The sequence below is a fragment of the Ictalurus furcatus genome, chromosome 7 (assembly GCF_023375685.1).
Source record: "Ictalurus furcatus strain D&B chromosome 7, Billie_1.0, whole genome shotgun sequence".
Taxonomy (NCBI): Eukaryota; Metazoa; Chordata; class Actinopteri; order Siluriformes; family Ictaluridae; genus Ictalurus; species Ictalurus furcatus.
In genome coordinates, this window is record NC_071261.1 from 22,909,996 (window position 1) to 22,935,897 (window position 25,902).

The 25,902-nt window shown below is 40.9% G+C and overlaps 1 protein-coding gene across 2 annotated transcripts; it reads left to right on the forward strand.

Moving 5' to 3' along the window:
* The first annotated feature begins 269 nt into the window (after positions 1 to 269).
* Positions 270 to 21,523, forward strand: hdac8 (histone deacetylase 8). 2 transcript variants are annotated; one of them, XM_053629301.1, is made up of 11 exons: positions 271 to 514; positions 813 to 865; positions 2,249 to 2,379; positions 3,742 to 3,883; positions 5,117 to 5,229; positions 5,372 to 5,449; positions 6,532 to 6,640; positions 6,761 to 6,933; positions 7,726 to 7,820; positions 16,280 to 16,385; positions 20,776 to 21,523. In XM_053629301.1, exons 1-11 carry the CDS (start codon positions 401 to 403, stop codon positions 20,796 to 20,798), a joined length of 1,137 nt encoding a protein of 378 aa, XP_053485276.1. In that variant the 5' UTR covers positions 271 to 400; the 3' UTR covers positions 20,799 to 21,523. The 2 variants fall into 2 exon arrangements, with proteins under 2 accessions (XP_053485277.1, XP_053485276.1); XM_053629302.1 differs by lacking the exon at positions 16,280 to 16,385 and having other exon boundaries at positions 270 to 514; positions 20,776 to 20,863.
* Positions 21,524 to 25,902: the final 4,379 nt, after the last annotated feature.

Below are 25,902 nucleotides of genomic sequence, written 5' to 3' on the forward strand. Positions count from 1 at the left end.
TTATTAAGAGTTTACATCCGATTTTAGACCACAAAGTGCTATAAAAATATAAAATAAAATAAAGTATAGATTAAAATGTTTGTTGCCTTTTGAATGTAATCTAGCATTAATACACATTAAGTTACTATGGAAAATGTGTATAATAAAATTAGTAGAAAAAAACTGAGTTATAAATTAAAGTTAGAGTTAGAAATTGTACATTTGAAACATTTCATGCATGGCCCAAAGAGCATTTTTAGCCTTTTTGCGTTCTAAGAAATGCTTGGCTTTTATTTTGAAGTCCTCTAGCACTGCCTACAGGAAGTCGGTAAAATTGATGCTATTCGATTTAAACATCTCAAGACAACAACCGATTTATCTTTCTTTTTAAAATCCTGACTTCACTAGTTTTGAGTGTTAAATGTGTGACAACGGTGACTCAGATCATGGGAATCCCACCAGACGCAGCGTGGTGTATATTTACAGCCCGGACTATGTGGAGACTTGTGACTCTCTATCAAAAGTCCCAAACCGAGTGAGTAGCATCTCATCACCCCTTCACTGTGAGCACCATGGCAACGTCCTAAACCGCATCGCACCGCACTATATAGTGCGCCAAAGTAGTACGAGTTGTCATAAGTTACGTCCAGTTTTGATGTAGTGTTGAGTGTAGGCAGTCTATGCAAGCTTAATTACTCCTGACTCCAGGATATGTAGCTTCCTAACTTCACACGTTGCTTATACTGTACATGAAGGCTGATAATTGTTTAGTTTGTCAGTTCTGTGTAAACTTTTAAAAGGATAACGTTGTTTTTCTGTGTTTTTCTCTACAGGCGAGTATGGTGCATTCCCTGATTGAAGCTTATGGCTTATTAAATCATATGAGGTGTGTGTGAGAGTGTGAGAGAGTCAGAGTGTGAGAGAGTGAGAGTGTGAGAGAGTGAGAGTGTGAGAGAGTGAGAGTGTGAGAGAGTGAGAGTGTGAGAGAGTGAGTGTGTGTGAGAATGAGAGTGTGTGTGAGAGTGTGCAGATTTGTTTGTACTGGAAGGTGTAGTGTGTTATCATTTTGGTATTAGTTTTTTTGGTTATAGATTAAAAACAGTACTGTTATTATTATTTTTGATGATCTCATTTAGAAATATTAACATTAGTATAATTAAGTTTGGAGTCTGTGCATGCTCTGTTTAAAAAGAAAAACGTACTAAAGTGCCTCTCCTGGTCACGGGGGTGTTGCCCTTACAGTCATAGATACCCTTTTTGTACCTTTAGAGTGACTGTAGCGTACCTTAAATGCATTAAGACACATAATTGGACCTGAGGGGACATGGTGGTTTAGTGGCTAACATTTTTACCTCTGAAGTTGGGGTTTCGAATCCTGCCTCCGTCCTGTGTGCGTGAGGTTCGTATTTTCTCTCCGTGCTTTGGGGGTTTCCTCTGGGTACTCCAGTTTCTTCCCCCAGTCCAAAGACTTGGCTGTAGGATGATTGGCATATCCAGATTGTCCGTAGTGTGTAAACGTGCGTGCGATTGTGCCTTGCAATGATTTGTCACCTCGTCCAGGGTGTCCTCCGCCTTATGCCCCAAGTCCCCTGGGATAGACTCCAGGCTTCCTGTGACCCTGTGTCAGAGAAGCGGTATGAAAAATGGATGGATTTTAAAGGTACCCTGCATGAATTATTTGCAGGTAAAAAAGATACACAGTAAAGGTACAAAAAGCAACACCAGTGATAAGGAAAGGTACAGCAATTTCATGCGTGGTTTACTGAGTGTGCACTGCAAAACAATGGCATCTTAGTGAGTGAAAATATCTTACATTTACATTTATTCATTTAGCAGAGGCTTTTATCCAAAAGCGACTTACAAATGAGGAAATACAAGCAAATCTTGAATATAGTCAAATTAACTATTTCCTATGATAAGATTACGGTAAACCAAATCTAAGATTATGAAACCTATTTCAAGCCACTTGTGCTCATTTCAAGCTTGAAATGGTCTTGTTTTCTATCGACAGATCATTTCACTCATTTTAAGCATTTATTTCTAAAGCAGAAGCAAAATAATCTGCCAATAGAGTAAGACAACTACAAGCTTGAAATGAGTAATAATGTCCAGAAATACATTTAATGATCCTATGCTTGGTTTATTGTAATCTAATACATTTGACTATATTCAAGATACTTTCACTCGCTAAGATGTCATTTTGTTTTGCAGTGTGAGATGAATAAACTCACTTTACCCTGTATCTGTAATATACTGAATAACATTACAGTGTGGTTAAGCCTCGTGTGGCTACGATGGAGGAGATGGCAGTGTTTCATACACACTCTTACCTTGAGCACCTACACAAGATCAGCCAGAATGGAGACAATGATGACCCTCAGTCAGTGGATTTTGGACTGGGTAAGACATCCTGCCTATTTATATGCATATTTATTTACTTATTTTGTATAATAAAAAAATTCTGTATTGTTTAATGTCTGGAACATCTTTACCTATCTGTCTTAGATAGTACTAACAACCCACTCGCCAAATCTGACTGTCCTCTGCCCTGTCCATCAACCTGATCTCATCAGCACCGGACCATACTTATTAATGAACAGGGTAGACGGGGATAACGAAATGTGCTTAGTAGTAGATGGGCTATAGGAAAACTCCACCCTGAAACACATTAAATATATTTATATTGAAATATTTGTGATCTGCTTAGCGATTCTGGAACTAATTTGTCAGTCGGTGTTGTGTTTTTGTTCTATGGGAAGGTAGCGGTCACGTCAATAGGGAACCGTGTCAAAGGCCATGTATTTAGACATTATTGTTTGGTGCATTTTTGTAGCATCATGACAAAGAAGGACACTTATTTTCTTGTCTTGAGTCCCAGGCTTTAATAATATAATAGGTTTGCATTTTAACCTTAACCCCAATAGATGAAATTAGAGGCCGACCAATTGATCGGTTTCGCTGATTAATGGGCACCGTTAACCGCCTGCTGGAGATATCAGTTATCTTCAAAAATCCACATCAGAGAATTTCCTGGTTGCATCCATTGCGAGTTCGACCTCTAGAGGCGAAATAAAAACTATCGCTGACAATTTTTTATTTTATTTTATTTTTTTATTCATTTGGGATGTTTCTGTTTTTATTTGTTATTTGGATTGTCATGGTGATGACTGGGGGTTAGTTCTATGGTCCAGGTACAATCTAAATGGAACTTTGCATGTTCCCCCTTGTGTCTGTGTGGGTTTCCCCTAGGTTTACAGGGTTCCTCCCACCCCCTAAAAACATATAATTTCTCCAGGTGTAAATTAGTAAATTTTGCGTGTGTGTGTGTATTGCCCTGCAACTTCCTGTGATCCAAGGTGCATTCCTGCCTTGTGCCCAGTGTTCCCATTTAGATTCCAGACCCAGCGCAGCGCAACGCTGACCTGGACAAAGTAGTTATTGAAAATGAATAAAAAATAAATCCATGGTATCGTGTGATTTCCCATGTCAGACACCAGAGGGCAGTATACTCCAAAAACACTTTAAAACCAGTTCATTTTCAGTTCAAGTCAGTCAGTTTGAATTTATGTTGGATGCTGTCCATGTGTGCTTAAGATTTTTGACATGCTGGCATGTCATATTCATTGTGTGGATGGAAACTTTAAATATATATATATATATATATATATATATAATTTTGTTATAGCAAAGAAAAAACAGTACAGGTGCCAGATCTTCTGTTTGAGTGCGACTCTGTGGTTATTGTTTCCCTGCCACCCCCAGGGTATGATTGTCCAGTGGTGGAGGGCATATTCGAGTACGCGGCTGCAGTCGGTGGAGCCACTCTGACGGCCGCTCAGTGTCTGCTGGATGGAAAGTGTGAAGTTTCCATCAATTGGGCAGGAGGCTGGCACCATGCCAAAAAGTAAGAGGACACAGCAAGCCTTGTTTTGTTAACCTTTTAAACAATTACTGTGGCAACAGATTCGGTATTCCCTAGCATATTAGTAAAGACCATGGATATTTTTCACATGTATGTCTAGATTTCTTTATTTTGAATGTCAAAACCAATTAAAAGTTCAAACGTGCTCTGTAAAGTCTGTAGCTCACCATTTAAATGCTTCGCTGCTACTTTGCTCTTGCTGGAAAAAAAATCAAGCTCTAATTTGTGCTTATTTATGCCAGTCATTTGATTGCCCTGGCTGACCGGGTCTGAGATGCCCCAGCGAGCTCTCCAGCACTCAGACAAAAGATTAACAGTGCTCAGACGTTTCAAGTGCTAGCTGTGGACTGTGTGGACTGGTCTTTGTGTGTAGTACAACATATTCAACGACTTCTAATCAAAATACTTTCTACATTTTGTCATGAGCTTGTCTTAGACTTGGAGATCAAGTCTTGAAATTGTTATAGACTTGGAGGTCTGGAGATAATCATAAAAACCTTTAGACATTTAAAATGCTTTGATACTAAGACTTTTGAATGCCATCCTCTGTATGTTTGTTTGCATTCGATTGCATCACCCCATCTCGTCATTGATTAGTTTTGAATAACAGTAATAATATATCACCCTGAGGTGATATATTACACTTATACCACAGCAATTTTCCAATGCTAAGAATGTTTAATTTGCATTATAACAGCTATAAACAGTTGTTCCCTCCCCAGTTTTTGTCTTTTTATTTCTCTCTGTTGAAGTTAATAAGACAAAAAAAAAAATGCAGCTTGTTAGGTTACAGAGAAACTGCAAAGCCTTGCATCCTGAAGATTTTCCCATGCCAGAAAACACATTTCCTTTACCTCTGACTGTGCTGAGCCTTGTGTCATATGCAAATCTTTGTGTAAGCTGTTACTGTTAAAATTATAAAGTGCATTAATACTGTATAGGTCTCCCATTTGCATATATTATGCCAGTGTCCTGTGCCATCTATGACTTCATTCACTGTTTCTTCTAACACATTATATATAGATATATTAGTGTGTGTATGTATAAGCATTTAAATTGTTAAACATCAACATATAACATCTTTGAAATTTAACAAAGTGAAACATTTGACTTGAATTATAAGCCAAGAAAACACTAAAATAACATGCAATGATGGCACAGGTCATTGCTAAATAAAGTGTGTGTGTGTGTGTGTGTGTGTGTATGTGTGTGTAGGGACGAGGCATCAGGGTTCTGCTATGTAAACGATGCTGTTTTGGGGATCCTCAAACTGCGGGAGAAGTACGAGAGGGTGCTTTATGTAGACGTGGACCTTCACCATGGTGACGGTAAAAACTCCTCACTGTTATATGCACAATTTTATCTCCGTGTAAGTTATTAATTAACTCAAGTTTCATATTTAACAGTAAGTCTAACTTTTTTTTTTAATGGACAGTGTCCTCATTATCTGATCTGTGGTCTGATGTGCAGGCGTAGAAGATGCTTTCAGCTTCACTTCCAAAGTGATGACTGTGTCTCTGCATAAGTTCTCGCCTGGCTTCTTCCCAGGTTGGTTCAGCATGCTTCTTTTGCTTCAGCGCAGATCAGCCTGCCTTTTAATTCACTAAATTGACAGGCATGCTTTAACTGATGCCAAGCTCTGAGCAGCCAGCTCCACATCAGTGCCTGTAGAGTCTGATTACCGATCCGATAGTTCGACACAATGGCTTTGCTGACTTGAGGAGAATAGTGCGCAACAGGGGCCAGCACCAGCATTTCAGCCACAGAGCTAATGTGGGTTTTTTTTTCTTCTTACATTCAGTTACCAAATGTTATTGCACTGGCACTGGAAAGAATATAATCTGAACCCAATGCTATTCTCCATAAACCATCCCACCCATCATGCCCAGCATGCTTGTACTGATAATGGCACACTATACCATGTCTTCAGCTCGCAATATTATCACGGACACTTCAAGTCTTTGTTTCTGTGTTAGACCGCTCACTCTTTAATAAATGATCAGGCAGTATCTAAAGTGCCTAGATAGGTTTTTATGTAACTTGAGAAAACAAATGTCATGTTCACAATACAGCTGTCAGAACAAATTTCCATTTCAGAATAATTATAAATAAATAAATAAATAAAAACCTTAAAAATAGTGAGTACAAATCCACATTTCATTTGATTGATTGATAATGGAACATTGCTTTCAAGTACAAAATGCTCTAAGGAAATTATCATTTGAAAGAAATTTGATAGCACAGTGGATGTGAAGTACGATTGAAGAGCGTCCTGAAATGCTACCGAATTAGACTTTTTTTAACAAAGAAATTTTTAACAAAATATTATAGTAATGTAAAGTGGCGCTTTAGGACTCGTGTGAAAATCTGATGTTGTTTTAGGTCATATTTATGCAGATGTATAGAAAATTCTAAAGGGTTCACAAACTTTCAAGCACCGCTGTAGAATATTGTGATTTAAAATCTTTATAGTAATTGTTAACGTCACTGTAATCACACGTGATTGCCTGTGCAGGAAACAAACATGTCACTGAAAAGGTGTGATCGAGAGTAGCATCATCCACTGGTGATCGAGGAAGTATGCTCCACAATACAATACACTGTGAGTGTTAATAGTAGTGTTTCCACAGGTACAGGTGATGTGTCCGACACAGGCCTTGGGAAGGGCAGATGGTACGCTGTCAATGTGCCACTGGAGGACGGAATCCGAGACGATCGCTACCTCCAGGTCTTCACCAGGTCTGCTGCTGCTCCTCACAGAGAACTGCAGTGCTATTTTATCAACAAGTGTGTGCATGTAACTGCAGATTGAATTGAGCAGCTGCTATGGAAAACTCTTGAGACTTTTGTTTTTGACAGTGTCATACAGGAAGTGAAAGCACTGTTTAACCCAGAAGCAGTAGTGATGCAGTTAGGGGCGGACACCATGGCTGGCGACCCTATGTGCTCTTTTAACATGACTCCAGTGGGGGTGAGCAAGTGCCTGAGCCATGTGCTGGAGTGGAAGCTACCTACACTGCTGCTGGGAGGAGGTCAGTGTGTGTCTAGTACACTGGTATTCCTTATACATCCACCATTCAAGTACCAGCTACACCAAATCAACACAGAATATAAGCACGTAAAACAAATTGTGTTATTGAAGAAATTCAGTTAAAAGTCCAGTCTGCTTATTTTGTCCCAGCACCTCCAAAATGGAGGCGAGTCCATCAGTTTGAATGCCGCTAGCTGGTCTAGTGGGCTTCAAGACGGCACTGAAATCTTTGCAGGTGATTCATAGTTAACTGTCGTGAACCACATCACGATCACATGATGATATACAGTGTGTTTATTTGTGTTGATGAAGTGGAAGTCCATTTAAGTACACTAGTGTTAAGCAGTCAAGTTGATCAAGCGTAAGAGAAGCTCAAAGACGAGCTCATGTCAGACGCCGAGTGTGTTCGTCCGTTCCTGCTGGTTGCCTGTTGTTCCTGTTGCCAGGTTGAAGCCTTGGCCAAAAAGTTTATTAGTGTGTGATTAAATGCAGGGGTAAGAAAGTAAACTTTGTGATTTTAGTCCATTTTGAAAGGAGCTCTGAACTCCAGACCTGCCTGACTAAGCATTGGAAGAAAGGTAGTAATTACAGCGGGACAATAAGGCCCTTTGCTGAGATTCTCTCTCTCTCTCTCTCTCTCTCTCTCTCTCTCTCTCTCTTGCTCTGTTTCTCTCTCTCTCTCACTGTTTCTCTCTCTTGCTCTGTTTCTCTCTCTCTCTCTCTCTCTCTCTCTCTCTCTCTCTCTCTGTCTCTGTCTCTCTCGCTCGCTCTCTCTCTCTCTCCTCTCTCTCAGGTGGGTATAACCTTGCCAATACTGCCCGCTGCTGGACCTATCTGACAGGGACAGTCCTGGATCAGACTCTGTCCTCCGAGATACCAGACCATGAGGTAAGACCCCGTGCCCTCTTTCCTTTCAACACTCCATGAAAATCTTCTTTCTTCCCTCCACCCTCCATCCCCACTCACTCCATCTCTCTCTCACTCTCTCACTCTGTCTCTGCTGAGTCACTGGCTCTAATCAAAGATGTCAGAGCGCCTCTCAATAAACGCATTTGTTTTCATGTGATTCAGAGAGGAGGGGTGTGTGTGTGTGTGCGTGCGCAGTGTGAAGGGGGTCTTAACAATACCACTCTGTCCCTGCCGCCTGACAGAGAGGGGCTTGTGCTTTTCTTTCCTCAACCTTTTTCTCCCTCTCTCCTCTTTCCTTGGAGAAAGAGAGGGCATGTGTGTGCACACATCATACTGAAAGGAAGGGGTTTTTTTTTTTTTTTTGGGAGGCTGGGCATTTTTTTTTTTTTTTTTTTTGGAGAAGAAGGATTGTAAATTCCCACATAATTGCTTCTTCAGTAGAGAGACCCAGAGAGAGAGAGTGTTTGTAGGGGAGGGTAGTTGGATGGAAGAGCTTTTTGAATGTACAGTGATAGGTTGATATCTCTCTCCCTCTCACACTCACAAAGAGGGTCTTTTTGCACTATAGAGGGCGCTTTCATGGTCAGCTGAAGAAAAGATGCTCTTGTTTCTTCAAACCTGAACTCTGGCAAGAGGTTGACCTTTAACCTCATTATTGGCCAAGCACCTCTGACTGCATAAATGTGGACTGACTGTGGAGTGGAATAGAAATCATCTGGGGATTGATGTGCTTAACCCGATCATGTGACTATGTAAGGAATAAAACACAACTGTGTATGCTGTTATCCAAAAATAATCAATGATGGAATGGTGTGATGTGTTCCCACCCAGTAACAGAAGTGTTTTATTCCTCTTATAACCACATCGATTTGTCACTGATTACAATTGCATGTTCGCCTCACACCTCCAGGGTCGGGGGTTCAATTCCCACTGGTGCCCTGTGTGCGCAGAGTTTGCATGTTCTCCCCGTGCTGTGGGGGTTTCCTCCGGGTACTCCGGTTTCCTCCACCAGTCCAAAGACATGCATGGTAGGCTGATTGGCATGTCCAAAGTGTCCTTAGTGTGTGAATGGGTGTGTGAATGTGTATGCGTGTTCCCTGCGATGGATTGGCACCCCGTCCAGGGTGTACCCCGCCTTGTGTCCCATGCCTGCTGGGAAAGGCTCCAGGTTCCCCTTGACCCTGAAGGATAAGCAGTATAGAAGTTGGATGGATCATGCTTTTTAATTAATTTATATTATGTCTAATGTTGTAGTGCATCCACAAAACAAGTTAGTTCCTGTTGTCACTTACTTATTATAGCAGCTATAAACAGATGTTCCCTCACCAGCCCCTGCTTTTCCTCTTCTTTAAAGTTAAAAAGACAAAAAAACATAGCTTGTCACGTTAACAAGAAGCCACAGAGGGCAAAGTCTTCTAATACTCTCCTGCATCGAGAAACTTACAGGAACAGCTTTCCCTAAACATCTACAAACAGATAACCTTCACCAGATCAATCATTACACTCCTTTTTAAAAAAATGTATATTATGTGGAACATCAACCTTACAAGTCCCTGGGTAAGTTCTTACTATAGAAACAATAACGCATTACTAGTGCGTTAATATAAACCCTGCAGCCAGATCTACTGTCAGAGCTGCGCTGTGCTGTTGTAGAAAATTAACCTGACTAATCATAACTGAATGCTGTGGAATAATTTCCATTAACCACCTTGATTCAATTTCAACATAAATCTCAAGATCAGCTGATAAAGACATTATAAGTTATAGTCAGCTATTAGCATTATAGCACTAATATGCAACCGAGATAATTAATTTATTAATTATTGGGTAATGTATCGAGAAACATTGATGGGACGATGGGTTTATGCTGTATCCTGGGAAACATTTCAGCCCGGTCCCTTTAAGACAGTCCAGCCTCATGTCTCATTATATATGTATTATAATATTCCTTAACCCTATAGATGTTTTCCCATTCGAAGTGACCTTCCTTTGCTTAAACTATCTTTAACCCCTGTCTAAATGTCTCCTCTCTTCTCCTTATTTCCAATCCACCCCCCACCCCCACCCCCACCCCCCTCCATAGTCTCTTTTATTTTTTCCCTTCAGTCTTTCAAATCACAGCAAGAGTCCCCCACCGCATGCACAGACTCCCTCTCCCTGCCACTATTGTGTGTTCATCCAGGCCAAACAAAACACTCTTTAGCTGTGGTATGAGTTCAGAGAAGATGTTCAGATGGACAGTTGGTGAAAGAGAAAGACTTTATAAAGCTGATCTAAAGTGTAAAGAACTAACCGAACGTCTAATTCTATTTGAGCATGGAACGCTCCTTTGCTCGGCTTTCTTTCTGTGCTGGAAACTCTTCCTATGTTTTGCCCTGCCAACAGTGGAAACAATAAGAGGCAGAGATACTCAAGTAGGGAATACAACAGCTTCATTCAAGCAGTCAAGCTCCACACACTCAGGCAGATGACCAAATGGAAGGCTGACAGAAGGTTATATATCTAGACCCCAGCCGAGGACAGAACTGTCTTTTCTTTTCCTTTTATTTAGGCAATAGCTCGTGAGTTTGATGAAGCATTTTCTCACGCATACTTTAAGGTTTAAAGTTAATGTGGACAAATGTCTGCTTTAACGTTTACAACATTTTTGTAAGTTCTAAGTGTCAAGTCTTAATTCATCAGTTTATTCCTGTAACAAACAAACACCAACTCCTACTGGCTCCCTGCTGTTTCAGACACTTCCCATAATGCACTATGTGCATCTGAACTATGGCAGAGCTGGAGTATCAAGATGTGTCCAAAACAGAAGGTGTAGCTGCCTTGATCCTTTACTCCCTGTGCTGTCTTATAAGGTGGTGTCCTAGAAGGCAGAACTTTGATATCTATGATGGTGAGGAAACTGTTCGAGTTAGGCTTCACGTCTATGGGACATGTAGGAAAATGAAGGATGCCTTTATCCTGCCTTCAACCAGATGAAAGGGTCTCAGAAGGCGGCAGTATTGGATATGTTTGGATGCTTTTCTGCATACATATGGCCTGAGTAAGCAGCATTGTTGAGTAGGTCTCAATTTTGCAGCAATCCAGTTCTCTCCCTTCATCGTTTTTTTTTTCTCTCTTTTTTCTTTCTCTCGATGAGCCTAAATAAGTCCCCTGATAGAAGATTCTGCCCTCTCCAGGGTGTCTTTAGAGGCACCATTTGTCATTTTATTTTATTCCCTGAACTTCAGCTTAGATTCTTTCATATTTCATTTGAGGTTCACAAAATGAAAGAGGTTAAATGGTTGTAATTAGAATAAATTTACAACGTGGAAATGGTCGCCTTCCTCGGGTCAGTCTAAAAATAAGCCTCAGCTGACTGACCGTCCAGGCAAACTTCGACAGGGCTTTGTCTTTATCTATCCTTATCAGTGATAAGTGGGAGAAGCAGATAATGTTTTTGTCCCCGTGGCGTTAGGCACTGCGCTGTGACCCCTGGGTGGAAATGGCCGTTGCTGTTCAGCGGGCCGTCCGTGTGTGCACATCCTCTATCCTCCTTTTTTTAGGCCTTGTTTTCAGTTGTTTCCACTGAGCTGTTCCCAGCACAGCCCAGTGAAATAACAAACAGCGAGCCCTGTGTTTCCCCCTCACCATTTACTCATGTATGTTTTCTTTGCTTTCCCGTATCTATCTGTCCTTCTCACACACACACACACACACACACACACTCTTTCTGCTTTTCTTTTAGATACAGACGCACACTCATGCTCTTGCTTTCTCTCCATTCACTTTGTGGTGAGTTTGGGAGGAGTCCGATATAAGTTTGAGGGTGTTGGAGACCGGGAGTTGGACAATCCGCACCATTTCCCTCTATTGTGCTATGACACACACACACACACAAATCAGTGTTCTAACAAGACTGAGGAGTCAACCTCATACAGAAAACCATACAGTTAGCACACATGGTACAAATGCATGCTGAGGTTATATACATGCAACACACACATACACACACACACACACACACACACACACACACACTGGAAGACAGCTGTGGCTATGCTAGTCAAACATTGCTAAATGGATTAGAAGCACTCCTGTCCCATGTGAATGATATTTGGAAGGGGGGGTCTGGCCCTCCTGGGATGAGCTCGCAGAATAAAAGAGACCGCACTTTCTAGTGTTTGTGCTGGATCTTAGGCGAAGAGAATTAGGTGTGAATAGAGTGTGAGAGCTGCAGATACAAAGAAATCCTTTTGACCGTTTTACCCTCGTGGTACATTTGGATGTGTTGAATAATTGGAATGCAGTTAGATAAAGAAGACAGTATGGCAGTAACATGTCCCAGGTTTTGGTTTACTGATATAAAGAGGCTCACACCATCCTCTTTTAGTTGTTTATATAACGTGTGATAACATTTCAGCATTTATTTCTGTACCTTGCGTACGTGTGGCGGTGCATGCGGCTGTGTGCTTGCGTGCATTCTCTGTCAGCGGTTGGTCTTTTCTGAGCTCCACCAAGCTCTGGTGACGGTTCCACCGCTCCTCCACCTCCCAGTCTGTCTCCACACAGTATTGTCGTACACATGCCAATTCACACTCGCACAAACACGCAGCCAGCCACACAGAGGTGGTGCTGTAGAGGAAGGCGGTAAGACTAGACGACATGATGTTTTTGCGTTTGTCGGAGCCCTTTAAACATGGTTTGAGTTCCTGTTTTTCGGTTTATGTAGAAAGTAGAGCTGGAAAAGAATTGCATACTATGAATGTAATGTCATACATCGCTATTGCAATATGCCTCTCAACAGTCAAAGATTAGCCAGTGATAATTTGATCATAATTCGTTTCTATCTATTGGTTTTTAGAGGTTTATTGTAACACCCAGAGAAACATTATCTGAAACCTGTGGGATATGCCGAATACAAACAGTGTACTGTGCAGCAGTAGTTTAAAGCGTATTTTAACAGGTCTAATTGCAGGTGTGAGGATGAAATGTGTCGCGTTCTCTCTGTAGTCAGGAAGGTATGGGCATGAACATAGTTATATCATTTCATCATGAATCTGTATTCAGTTGTAAACGCTAATTCACTTCTCAAGCATTTGCAGTTGTCTCGCATAGCAGCTAGCCTTTCAATTCAACCAGTGTTTCAGTCCACGTGACTCCACGTGGCCCTCAAAATGATAATCTGTGTATTTAATTTTTTTCACTATGTTGTCTTTCTCTTCATAGAGATCGATTTACGTCACACACATGAACTTTATTTGTACAGAATGGAGAACGCTGTACTAGGAAAATAATCAGTGACGACATCTCCTGAAGTGTTTTATTCCGCTTATAAGCACAGCACTTTGCCAACGCTAATCATTAATTTATTAAAGAATGACATGTCGTATTTTTTTTTATCCATTTACTGTAATGTTTAATGTTGTGGAATGACTGAAACAAATTAGTTCCTCTTATTACTTAGTTTATCACACCATTGCCTCACCAGCATCTCTTTTTTTTTTTCTTCCCCCTCACTTGATGTTAATAAGACAAAGAAATGCAGCTTGTCAAGAAACCAGAAAGCAGTGTTCTCTGTCCTGAAAACTTTGTGTGTCTGAAAAGCATCGACACTAGAGACTCCTTCCAAAAATCTTAAATAAAAGTCACGTTACAGAAAACGTCACCATATTAATAACTGCACGTGACGTTTGATGTTTATATGGAGTGTTCACTATACACCTGTGTACACCAAATCCCTGTTCATGTTGAAACAATAACCTATTCGAGCGAACGCAGTAAAATAAACCTGTAATTTGCCTTATAGCTGGCACTACTGTCAAGAGTTGCTGCTATAGAAAATCAGTCAACACCTTCTGATCAATCAGAATCGAGAATTCAGAAAATGGTCTGCACTTATAAAGCGCTTTTATCCAAAGGGCTTCACACTGTGTCTCATTCACCCATTCTCACACTGCTGCCATGCAAGGCGCTAACTTGCCACCAGGAGCTACTTGGGGTTCAGTGTCTTGCCCAAGGACACTTCGGTATGTGGAGTCATGTTGGCGTGGAATCAAACCGCCAACCCTACGATTAGTGGACAACCCGCTCTACCACCTGAACCACAGCCGCCCCAGTAGTGTGGTAGTGTTAAATAGTCATAATCTACTGCAGTGTTATGAGAAAAGTGTGTACAGTAATAGTAGTCATTAGACCAGGGGTGTCCAATCTTATCTTGTCCAAAGGGCCGGTGTGGGTGCAGGTTTTCATTCCAACCAAGCAGAAGGCACACCTGATTCCACCTGTTTAATCAGTTGATCTTGGCTTTCAGTAGACTCAGGTGTGGCTTCTGCTTGGTTGGAGTGAAAACCCGCACCCACACCGGCCCTTTCTGGATAAGATTGGACACCCCTGCATTAGACCATCCTGGATAACTAGAATAAAGACACATAATCGGTTGGTTCTGTTTGTCCCACTGTCTTGTGTGTCACGTTTTCAAGTGAACTGTGTTGCAATTACAGCTGGCCCAACTTAAGTTGTCCCCACCACCCATGCTTCAGTGATGTTCTAGTTTGTACAGGCATAAGTTTACTTAAATCATAATTGTGGTGGAAGCACTTAAGGAGCACAAGTTGCTTAGGTTATTCAGACATTTTTACGTGTATCGCGTGCAGTGTGAATACTAGATAACTACAAGAAACTCTAAGAAACAGACAGTCAGAATCAGCTCTCTGAATCCCCTTCCGGTCTTGTCTGGAGAGAGGAAGCTTGACACATTGTGATGTTCATCACACCCATGTGATCACCTCCAAGGCTTTTTTGTTTGAGGTGTTTGTTTCCACTGTAAACTTTGACTGTACATTAAAGTGTTTAATACCTGTTATGTGTAAATCCATTCGCATCTGTTAATAGAAAAGGCACTGTAGCTCACCATCTGACCTCAGATCTGCACACAGGTCTGTGTGGCTTGGAAAGCTCTGCCATCCCGTTAGGGAAATGGCTGGCTCCTACAATTCCTGGAGTGGGATAAATGCAGGAAACTAGTCTAGAGGAAGTCAGTTACAGAGCAGGACTGGTGTTGTGATACGAGGGTTAGAGGTCCAAAGCCAAGAGCTGATAATTAAATCAGCTTTCACGTTGCACAAGTGTATGAGGGACAATGAGATTTTGAGCAGGGTTTTGACCTCTATGCTAAATGTATTGTTCTTGGGTTCTGTGTGGGTTTCCCCATAGCTGTTCCTGTGTGACTCGTCCTGTTGAAAAGAGAAACTTGACCTTTGTTGTGTTCCGTGAACCTGTGTCCTGTGAAGCATGTCGAAAGTTTTTTTTCTCCGTCAAGGTTTACAGATGGATAGAAATGACTGATTTTTCGCTATTGCTTTTGTAGGCCTTTCTCAATTAAAGACAATACCAGACACAAATACGGAGCAAATGTAACTCTCACTCAAAAATACTGCAAATACTATGTGTGTTTGTTGTGCTTCGGCTTGTTCTTTAAAGTGGTCTTGATGTGGTCCAAACCAAACAGTCCAGCGGTGAAGTGGACAGAGTTGTCTCAGCTTGATCTACATGGGAAAGCTTGAGTTCATGGGAAAATACAAGAGTGTGTGTGTGTGTACGTGCATGTTTAGCAAGTGGCAATGGGGATAGCTACAATATATGTAAATTAACATGCTTTTGATATTTTAAGTGTGTATGTGTTCATAAAAATGTGGATTTGTATGCACATTATGATGTGTGTGTGTGTCTGCACATGTATGTGCATACCTTTTGTGTGAGTGTATGTGCGTTGTTGAGGTTCTATAATCCCTTGCATGTCGAAGCGCCTTGGGATCGGAGGTAAGCCGGATAAACAAGCAGGAGATAATTGAAAGCAGAGTTGAACTAACACACAACCTTTGCTGCTAGTCCAATACAAATGCCAAATATATCTCCAAGACAAAGCGGACAAAGAGCACAGCCATCTACGGGCCATTTGGAATGTGTGCGTGTTTCTCGGTATCTGTGTGCAAAGGGATATCTGAAGGAAAAAAAAAAAAAAGAGTTTATTTTTCGTAAATCCCATTAAAAGGCTGGTATTGAAATACACACTCTAACATGTAAATCTCGGTACCCGTTGGATAATTGTTTGCTTAACTCCTTCCCATTGTTTAGTTCAACTTTGCCAGAGTTGGATTTTATTAGTAACAAGTTATCATTTTAGACAGAGTTTATATTTAAATTAAAACTGAAATGGAGATATAAGCAGACGCTTGTATCTATTGGGTTACTGACAGACACATGGACCCCAGATACATGAGGCATTTATACTTGCTGCTATGAGGAGCATGAAAAGCATCAGTGAAGATCTCAGATCAGTCATACTGAAGCGTTTATAAAATAACGGTTTTTGAATGAACATGTAAGCGGATTTTCAGACTGAATGTTCTGCTTTCTGAGCAACAGTTGTTGGTTTGTTTGTTTCTTCCCTCCTTATGCAGTTCTTTACGGAATACGGTCCGGATTATACTCTGGAGATAAGCCCGAGCTGCCGACCCGACCGCAACGAGAGCCAGCAGTTGGAGCGGGTCATCAGCACTATCAAAGGTAATTGTTGTGATGACGACCAGAATGGCACCAAACACAACTATTCTGGACCCACCCTACACCCCTGCTGCACACCTCAGAGCAGTGCCATTTCTACAGATGGTATTACTTTGGCCTCTTCAAAGGAATTGGTTTTAAAGTCCAGAACGTTTGTTCTGTTTATGTGGACGGTCACTGATGCTCGGTTGAACGGTGTAATGCCGGTTTCCATATGCCATTCATTCATTCAGCTGTCCCTTCTGACTCAAAAATCCTCCACCCTGTTCTAAATCTCCTGAACTAACCATGGCCACCCACACAATTACGACCATCGGTGTCGGTCAATCAAGGAAATAAATTGAATATCTAGGCTTGATGTTACCCTTAGTGAGACCCTAAGGATACCAAGAGAGAGAGAGTAGGGTATTCAAACATAAGCACTCCTTTTTAAATCTCTTTTGTTCTCTTTCTTTCTTTAAGGTCAGCATAGTTGTTGTGTATGTTTAGAATTGAAACCGTGATATTTTCTGTTTCCATGAACGAGTGTTTTGGGTGTATAAAACCAAGCTGGGTTTGAACCACTGCTCTGTGGTTAACTTGTGAGAAAGGAGAAAGGAATGCCTGCTCCAGCTTGTCTTCTCCTGTGGAATGTGTGTGTATGTTTGTGTGTGTGTGTGTGTGTGTGATGGGTGACAAACATCATTATGCTTTTTTGTCTTGAACACATCACTCCCTATGGGACCAGCCTGACTGGAATTAAACCACTCTGGACTGTAGCCTGGGTTCAGGCTTTGAATCTGAACTGCCTGAAAATGGAAATGAAAGGCTGTCTATGCCAGTAAAAGTCAATTTGAGAACAAACTTCAGCAGTGACGGTATCATCTGCTTTACCTTCAGTATAGATTTCATTTGACCCATCTTTAACCAAACACTGTATGCCTTTGTATTTCTGTCTCTCACTCACAGCTCACTTCTGGCTAATGTCTGCCCACAGGTTAGATCTTACTTAAACTTATTAAGCTAAAGGTCATGCAGAGGTCACAGGCACACTTAAAACTTCAGCTGACCTTCAAGAACTTGCAGTAGATTACCACTTGGACCTGTGTGATGACTAGCATTATTGATATGTTTGTATGTTACACATCTATGCATTATGTTTTGGGCCCAGCTATTTTTAGTCCACAATGACATTGACCAAACTCTAAGGGGCAAATCTCTCCGTTTTATTACTGTCGGAATTTTTTAGATCACTTTAAGCTGTTTTTTTTTGTTGTTGTTGTTGTTTTTTTTTAAGCTTTGTTTAAAATCTTATAACTGAAACTAAAAGTTGTAGAATCAACAGTTGTATGGTTTACATTTCAGACAGCTGGATCCACTATGGATGAAGTTACTACTTTAGCTCCTAAGCTTGAGCATTATTAGACAGCAAAAATAAACTCCGATCAGGAAAGAAAAAAAAAAGCCAATTTTCATCAGTGCCAGCCTCTGCTTATATTTAGTACCCATGTGGTTTGTGTACAATGTAGCGGCTGTGCTCCCTCCCTGCCGTGCCACCAGAGACTAATTAAAAAGGGCTTAAGCTGCAGACTTTCCAGTTTCTTTCTTAAGCTTTAGAAATGGCATGTTGTGCATATCCTATATGAACAGATCTGGATGCTGATCTTTGGTCTGTTTTGGGGCACGCCCCTGCAGTATTGCCATGTTCTAGCTTTAGTCAGATGCCGTCATGTCTTCTATTTAGACTGTTTGTGGCTGCTTTGAATTAACCAGGGTATCTATAGATAGATGTATACATTGATTGTAGGATCTATCCATTTAGATAGCTTTAAATGGAGCATATGAAGAGTGTCAAATACAAAGCTATTAATGAGATTTTCTCAGTGAGTTTCCTCAGTGATGAAGTACATACTCGGATTATGTGTGGGAGGGAAACACCTAACAGGTTTGAATGAGTGAGTCTGAGTGGAAGAGCTTGATTGGCTAAGCGATTGTACAGGTCATGCAGTTTGCACCATGTGGGTATGGACCCGGGTTTCTCACACATCTCCTGTGCCAGGCAAGCAGAATGTGGTGTAACAGCTGGCCTCTGTGTCCCTGCTAAGAGTAGGTTGGCAATATCGCATGCCAGTGTTTGAGCCTCCCCGCCCTTAGAAACCTCAAACAAGACTGAGAGCTTTTCTAAAGAATAATGGACTGCTGCTTGGCCAGTGCTGGGCATGGCAGTGGAATCTACACTGTGTCGGGGAGAAAATGAAATGGATTACGTGGTTGAGTGTGCTTAATGAGATCATGGAGTAAATGGAAGTTTGAGTTAGTGTCAGGGTTGGAGCCTAGCAGTTTGTGGTGTACTGTTTGCCCCTCCCAAAGTTTCTTCCATAACATTTCTTCCACTAAATGTTTTTGTGAATTTATTTATTTCTTTTTCCTGTCATGGGTGGTGTAAGGTGTTGCCTTGGAGGTGGCAGCATTGCAACACCATCGCCTTTGATTCCAGGCTTTATAAATAAACTTTGACTTGTACATGTTTTTACCAACTTCTGTATCACTCCATCTGCCTGTCCCATGACCACTTCTTGGGAAAACAAAGATCTGTAAGTGATTTGCCTCTGCTACAGAAGGATTTTATTTTTTAATTTTTATTTATTTATTATCTATTATCTCATTTATTTTGCGTGTGCTGTATTCACAAAGGTGGCGTGAAATACCACCTCCTGGAGTGCGAAGGAGAAAATAAACCCGTGAGATTAGTGCACGCAGCAGGGCAGCACGAGATAACCACTAGCCCACATGCTCTGCAAACAGGCTATTCATTCATCCAAGGGGCCAATAATGCAAAACCACTATACAAATGTCAAAACAGTATGCTTCTGGTGCTATTTTTGGGCAAACTACATGTATTTAGTGTGGTACTAAGTGGTTTTGTACATAGCCAAACAATTCTTTAAAAACTGCAATTGATTAACACCAGTAATAAATGGCTCGGCCGTCAGCCCCTACGCATTAGCAGGGATTCCGAGCACATCTGGGGAACGTTTTTATGAGATTCTGAGCCCTCCACTATATGAGAGAGAGAGAGGTGGGGGAGAGAAGGGAACAAAAAAGCGTTTAAACACCACACATGGTTGATTATTGCTAATCCGCAGTTAGTGCATTGCTAGAGCAATTGAAATCCCTATTGACTGTGGCCTTGCATAAGCTAGAACAACAAGACTGACCAATGATATGTTGGCTGTGCAAAACAAACATGAAATAATGTGTCCAATAAAAAAACATGAAACTATAATTCTATGGCTTTCCTTTTTTAACAGTCTATTCCCACAGTTAAATTGATCCATAGTGTGTTGTACTTACAATGAAGAAAACAACTAAAGCACACAAACTCCTTGTAGTATTCAGAAAGCAGTTGAGATGAAAAATCAATCCAAACTTTTTTCTTTTTTTTTTTTTAGCTGATATTGGCTCAGACAAATCAAAGAACTAAAAGCCCCACTGAGCTAACTAATGAAAACCCAAACCAAAGTAAGTGTGTGGTTAGCACACTTTAAACACTTTTAACAATGTTACATCCAAGCTGAAGGAATTTGTGGTCTCATGCGTAACCAATAATGTCATGTAGCCTTAAACAGCCGCCTGAAAAATTTACACAAAGATGACTTGTGAGTAATAGGAAACAGGATGTGCCAATCACCTCTGATGCACAGTCAGAAATGTGGAAGTGTTCTCCCTTTTTTTTTTTTTAAACACAGGACTTCATATTAGCTTCGTTAGCTGCCTTTCATTGCTTAGACAGGCATAATGTTATGAAAACACCAGCGGACCAGGGCAACAGGGATGTCCTTTTCAATACGTGTTATCATGCAAATCAAAACAGGAGGCTCAAACAGTGTCGATTTACATGCAGTCATATTTGCATGCCTTTTTGCCTCCCCAGGAAATGTAATAACCCGGATATTTCCATTCTGACAAGGTGTGAACTTTGGCTCTGAAACAGTGTCGGTGTGAGATAAGGGAAGATCAACTGCAGTTTACATGCTTAACTAGAATGTCACCATATAGTCTTTCCTTATATACTGTAATTCTTGTAAGTAACAGATCAGCACTGTAACCTTTAAAACTATTATTAACCTACTTTATGATTGAACTGGTCTGTCTTTCATTGGGATTAAAGCATTGGAATGAGATGGGGTTTTTTTCCATTTGGGGAGAAAAACGGAGTCAAAGAGTCAACTCCTCAGAGGTTGTTTGAACTGAAATAAGTACTTATGTTACAAAACGTTTGTGTGTGTGTGTTTTCACGACTATTCCACCACTGTTGGTGTGACATTAAAACAAATCATGATCATGTTCATTGTTTTCTACAGTAACTTTGCTTTATCCTCCATCTCATTTTTTTGTTGTTGCTTGTTTGCAGGGAATCTGAAGAATGTTGTTTAAGCAGTGGGCTCTAAGCTCATGTTTCCAAATCAGACCCTGCTCTCCTAATGAAGACAGTATGTGGGAGCCATCAACGGAACGGAGCGGAGCATCGGAAAACATTACTCGAATGTTTCCGAGGAACTTTTGTTTAATGGGAAAATGAACTGGACAGAGTTGCCCCATGCGAGAAGCTCATAATCAGAGTGGGTCACAGGGTGAACAGTCCACAGGGTTTTATCATATTTTTAAAATTCCATTGATATTTTGAATTGCAAAACAAAACCTGACCAAGACCTGGCCAATCCTATACACTTAGGCTAAAAGAAAGAACGTCAGGACTTGTTACCGTCATGGATCCACGTCCGAAATGTGCTTCAGGTTGGAAGACATGTTTAGTATGTGAAGCTGTTGTCAAAGATATTCTCTTGTTTTTGTATTCTATGTATTATTTTAAGTGGTATGCCTCTCAGTGGTCCCTGATGAAATGAAGTCATTGAGATATAATGCTGCCAACACACACTCATACTCTCCAAAAACACAACAAACTGCTCCACCCAACATACTCACAGAAACTGGAAGACAGACAGAAAGGATAGAGTGATGAGGTTGAAGAGGGTAGGTCAATGAAACGTGGTTATTCTGTTTGATGCTGTCGTCCCCATTTAAGAATTATTTTCTGTGGATTTTAACATTGCAGTGTAAATATTCCTTTCCTAATAAAATCTTAAGTGTGTGTGTCTGTCTGTCTGTCCGACCGTCCTCTCTGTCTCATAGCGTTGTGTGTGTTAGTCTGGTATGGCCATATGTGGAACAGCACTGCTTTTCCTCACCTATAATCTTTATAGTTTTCTCAGTGGCTGTGGTTTCATTTAATGGCACTGCAAGTGTGATTCATTAACTTGTTTATTAGCACTGAGAAACGTTATTCCATTTCAATGCTGTAAATGAATCAACAGCTAAAAAGAGCAGACTACAACTCGCTGCCTCTGGGATCTTTGCTTTTAGAAATACCACAAGGAAAACAGTCTACAAATGGAATTACATTCAACTTTAGATGGTCAACTTTTTAGGATTAAAAGAAAGACAAAGAGGCATTGGGTTGAAAGGAGGAACGATACAAAGATAGTTATGTACTGGAAATGTATATAGTAACCTTTTTCAAAAACAACATACTAACATACAAACTACTACCAAAATACTATGGAGGTATGTAATTTATATGTATAGCAGAAAATTAACATTGTCTGTCTATTAAATGATGAAAGCCTACAACATGGTGGTACCATCAAGAGTACGTGCTTTGTACCTTTATTGTGTATCTTTATCTAAGAAGGTGCATGAATGGTCCTTAAGCTCCAGGTACCTTAAATTATATTCACATTTTTAGGGAAAAGATAAACACAAAAGGTACAAATGATGTATCACTGATGGTACCACCACAGTGACAAGGTACAGCTTGTACCTTTTATTTCTGAGAGTGTACGACAAGCACCATTGTTCATTATACATTGATATTCAAGGTCTTAAACTGCAAAAGGACTGTGGAGGAAATGAAATGACTTTATTCATTCCCAGCTGGAGAAAGTGTGCCAGCATCTTGTTAGCAGTTCCATTTAAGTGTCACCTGATTGATTGCCAACATTGTTAATGCCCATGGCTTTGGATTAGGCATAAATGAGTGTGATGGTCAGGTGCCCACATACTTTTGGCCACTTTTAGATTGTTTTAATATAAATTAATGCAACTGACACACGCCTTTAAACAAACGTGACAGGATATTTGAGAAAACATTCCCTTTTGAAAGCATTTACAAAATTCCTTTTGAGGCCTGGGTGCTTCATGAAAGAGAAACAGATGAAGGGTGTGCCTATGAGTTCATGTATGGGTTCATGCCCATCAGTCCAGCTTGAAGACTCACCCACCAGTCTGCTGTCTACAGACATATTATCTTGGACAAATGTCTGTCAGCATTCCCTGCTGAGGGATAGGTTATTTTTCACCGTCACAGAATTGTGCAGAAGCTAGTTCGCTGTTACACTGCAAAATAGCCTAACTTTCTCGACCTTTTTAACTGAGTCGGTTTTACCATATGGTGTAAAAAAAATAAATAAAAATAAAAAAAGCAAAGGAAGGCCATTTTTAAAAAATCTCTTTTTTCCCTGGTCTCACTTTGATCATTTTAAGTAACCGCTGCTTCACCCTAAGAGTTGTGTTGGATCTGGAGCCTATCCTGAGAACACTGTGTGCTGGGTGGGAATACACCTTGGATGGGGCACCAGTCAATCACAGGGCACCATGCACACACACATTCTCATCTAGGGGCATTTTAGGGTCACCAATTCACCTAACCGCATGTTTTTGGACAGTGAGAAACCATGTGAAAGTCTGCACAGACAGTAACCTGAGTTTCAGCCAGGGACCCTGGAGCTGTGAGGCAGCTGTGCTACCCACTACTTAATTTCAGAGGAGAAGTGTTGGGGTAGTAACATCTAACCAATGTCTAGTTGCAGGGGGTCGCAGAGAGACATCCCTGCCACTGCTCCGCCACCAGGAGACGTTCTGGGGTTAAAGGAGCGAAACACTGTTGAGCGAAACACCGGCTGACGACCCTGCAGCTGACCTATGCCATATGGAACCAGTGGCACTGAGCATGTATTAATGGTGCCAGTAGGGATTGTCACAGCCTTTGTCACTGAGAAGGTCTGTATGGCTCTGGTTGTGTTAGGCAAGCATGTCTGAGTGGTATTAGGCATAACAGGAGGAAACCATATGGAACCAGTGGCACTGAGTATGCATTAACGCTGCCAGTGGGGCTCACTACAGCCTTAGTCACTGGGGAGGCCTGTATTAGGTTGCATTAGGCATGGTGACAAGGCTGAAGGAAGAGCGGGCACAGGAGGAGGTGTGACAGGCAGTAATGTCACAGCAGGTCAACATCTACCTGTGTAATCAGTTTTCAAACATTCATTTCATTTTTCTTCAGTAACATCTATATCCTAGTAAGGGTTGCAGTTGTTCAGGATCCAATGCCAGAATATACCCAAGATATACCAGCCATACTCAATCACACATAGCGGCAATTAAGAATAGCCAATCCACCCAACAACATGTTTATGGACAGTTGAAGGAAATGGGAGAACCCCAAGGAAACCCACATGGATAAGAGGAGAACATGTGAAACGCCACACTCGACAGCAACCTGAGATCAGTCTCAACCCGGAGACCCTGGCCACTGTGAGATGGCAGCGCTACCTGCTGCACTACCATGCCATCCTAATTTTAAACAACTTCTCATAATTCACGTGCTTTTCACTGGAATAAACCCGACGACATGACACTAATTGAATAAAGTAGATATTACAGAAAACAGAGACAGCAGAAGTAATGTAATGACTTCTATGAAGAAGTAGGACCTAATTTTGTCATGACGAAAATGAAATGGAGACAGTTAAGGAATGAATGCTAAATTTGTCTCTGTTACTAAATTGAAATACTTTATTGCCTTTGTTTTATTTTATTTTTTTGAAATATTATTTGCTTTTGTCCTCCCCCTCTCTTAAATTTCCACATATGCATGAGCCCATTGCCTAATGGCAATTTATTTTGCAGGTTTGCATTGTTCTTTTTTTGTACACACACACACACACACACACACACACACCAATTTGTGCGCACCTGCTCGCGCTCTTCTTTTGACTTCCCAACGGGTTTATGCAAAGTGCTCATCTGGCTCTATTACAGGGCAACAGCCTCTTACTCCCACACATATCAACTGTTTCTCTCTCACACACAGGCTCAGTTATGCCCAATCAAGAACAATTACAACACATACACCCTGTTTTCTTTTCTCTGAAGTTTGCTTTAAAGATTAAAACAAATGAATTCTCCTAGAATCTGTCCTGATTTTATGCCCAGTGTCCTGTGTGTCTCCTCACGTCTTGGGCGTTTACAAACAAACGGTAAAATGTCTCTCTTATTTGCATCCCATTTCCCCTAGGAGTAGCCTAAAGGAGACCCCATTCTGCTCCTAATCTACATGTGAACTGTGTGGACTACAGGAGTCAAAGTGCAAGCTGCAGGATGGATCCCAAACACAGTGTTGGTTAGGGAAATCCCTATTAGGATTGATTCAAGTTAACGGTTGTTCAGAACAATTAAAAGCACGTGCCGTTTGGGTCAAAACAGCCGTTATGCAATGCATTATGGGAAAACAAAACGACCAAGAGCTGATTTTATGCAGTTTAGATCTGACTTTAAATGTTTCTAATAATAACACTATCTTGACATACATTACACAGCAACTGGGACAGAGCCTAAAGGACTAACTTTACTAAACTAAACTAAACTTTAGCAACAATTCTAAATAGAAAAATATGCCGTCCTCTTTTAAAATTTTTTTGTCTCTCATCAGTTTGGAATAAATGTAGCTACCTATAAACTGCATCCTCATCAGATTACCTCAAACTCTGGATATCAGACTGTGTCCAAGGGGCGTGTCCACAGTGTAAAATAAGCCTTGCCACCCTGATTGCCACCCCAATAATAACCTCTAATCTGTTAGGTTCCAGTTCACCAAGTTGTTTAAAATCATTATAATACAGTAATACAGCAATGCCTTGATGTGACATAATCATATGTTTAGGAGCTATTTTGCAAATAATGCATAAATAGATGCTGCATTAATTTTTGCAACCCCATTATCTAGTCCAGTGCTCTAGTGGAGTAGGGTATTTGTTACAGTGATATAAACAAGGCATACAAATGAGAGAGGGAAAACAATCCACCGTTATAAAGTGTTTTGTGCATCAAAACAGTGCATGAGTGTATAATCAGTGTGAATTGTTCGGAAGATTTTTTTTGTTTTGTCGCTCGAGAATTTATAGTTATTGACTGGGTTATTATTGGAGCCGTTGCTGGAGTGAGAGTGTGTGTGTGTGTGTGTGAATAGCCAGCATCTGTCCACTTAGCTCGCTTTCACAGCGGCCGAGGAGAAAACACGGAGAGAGCACTGGATTGGACTTTGAACCTGAAGTCAGATGTAGTAGTGTTTTACATCTGTATTGGCATGGATTACTATTTCAACGTCATACTATTTAATATTGTAAAGTCGATCTTTCCTATG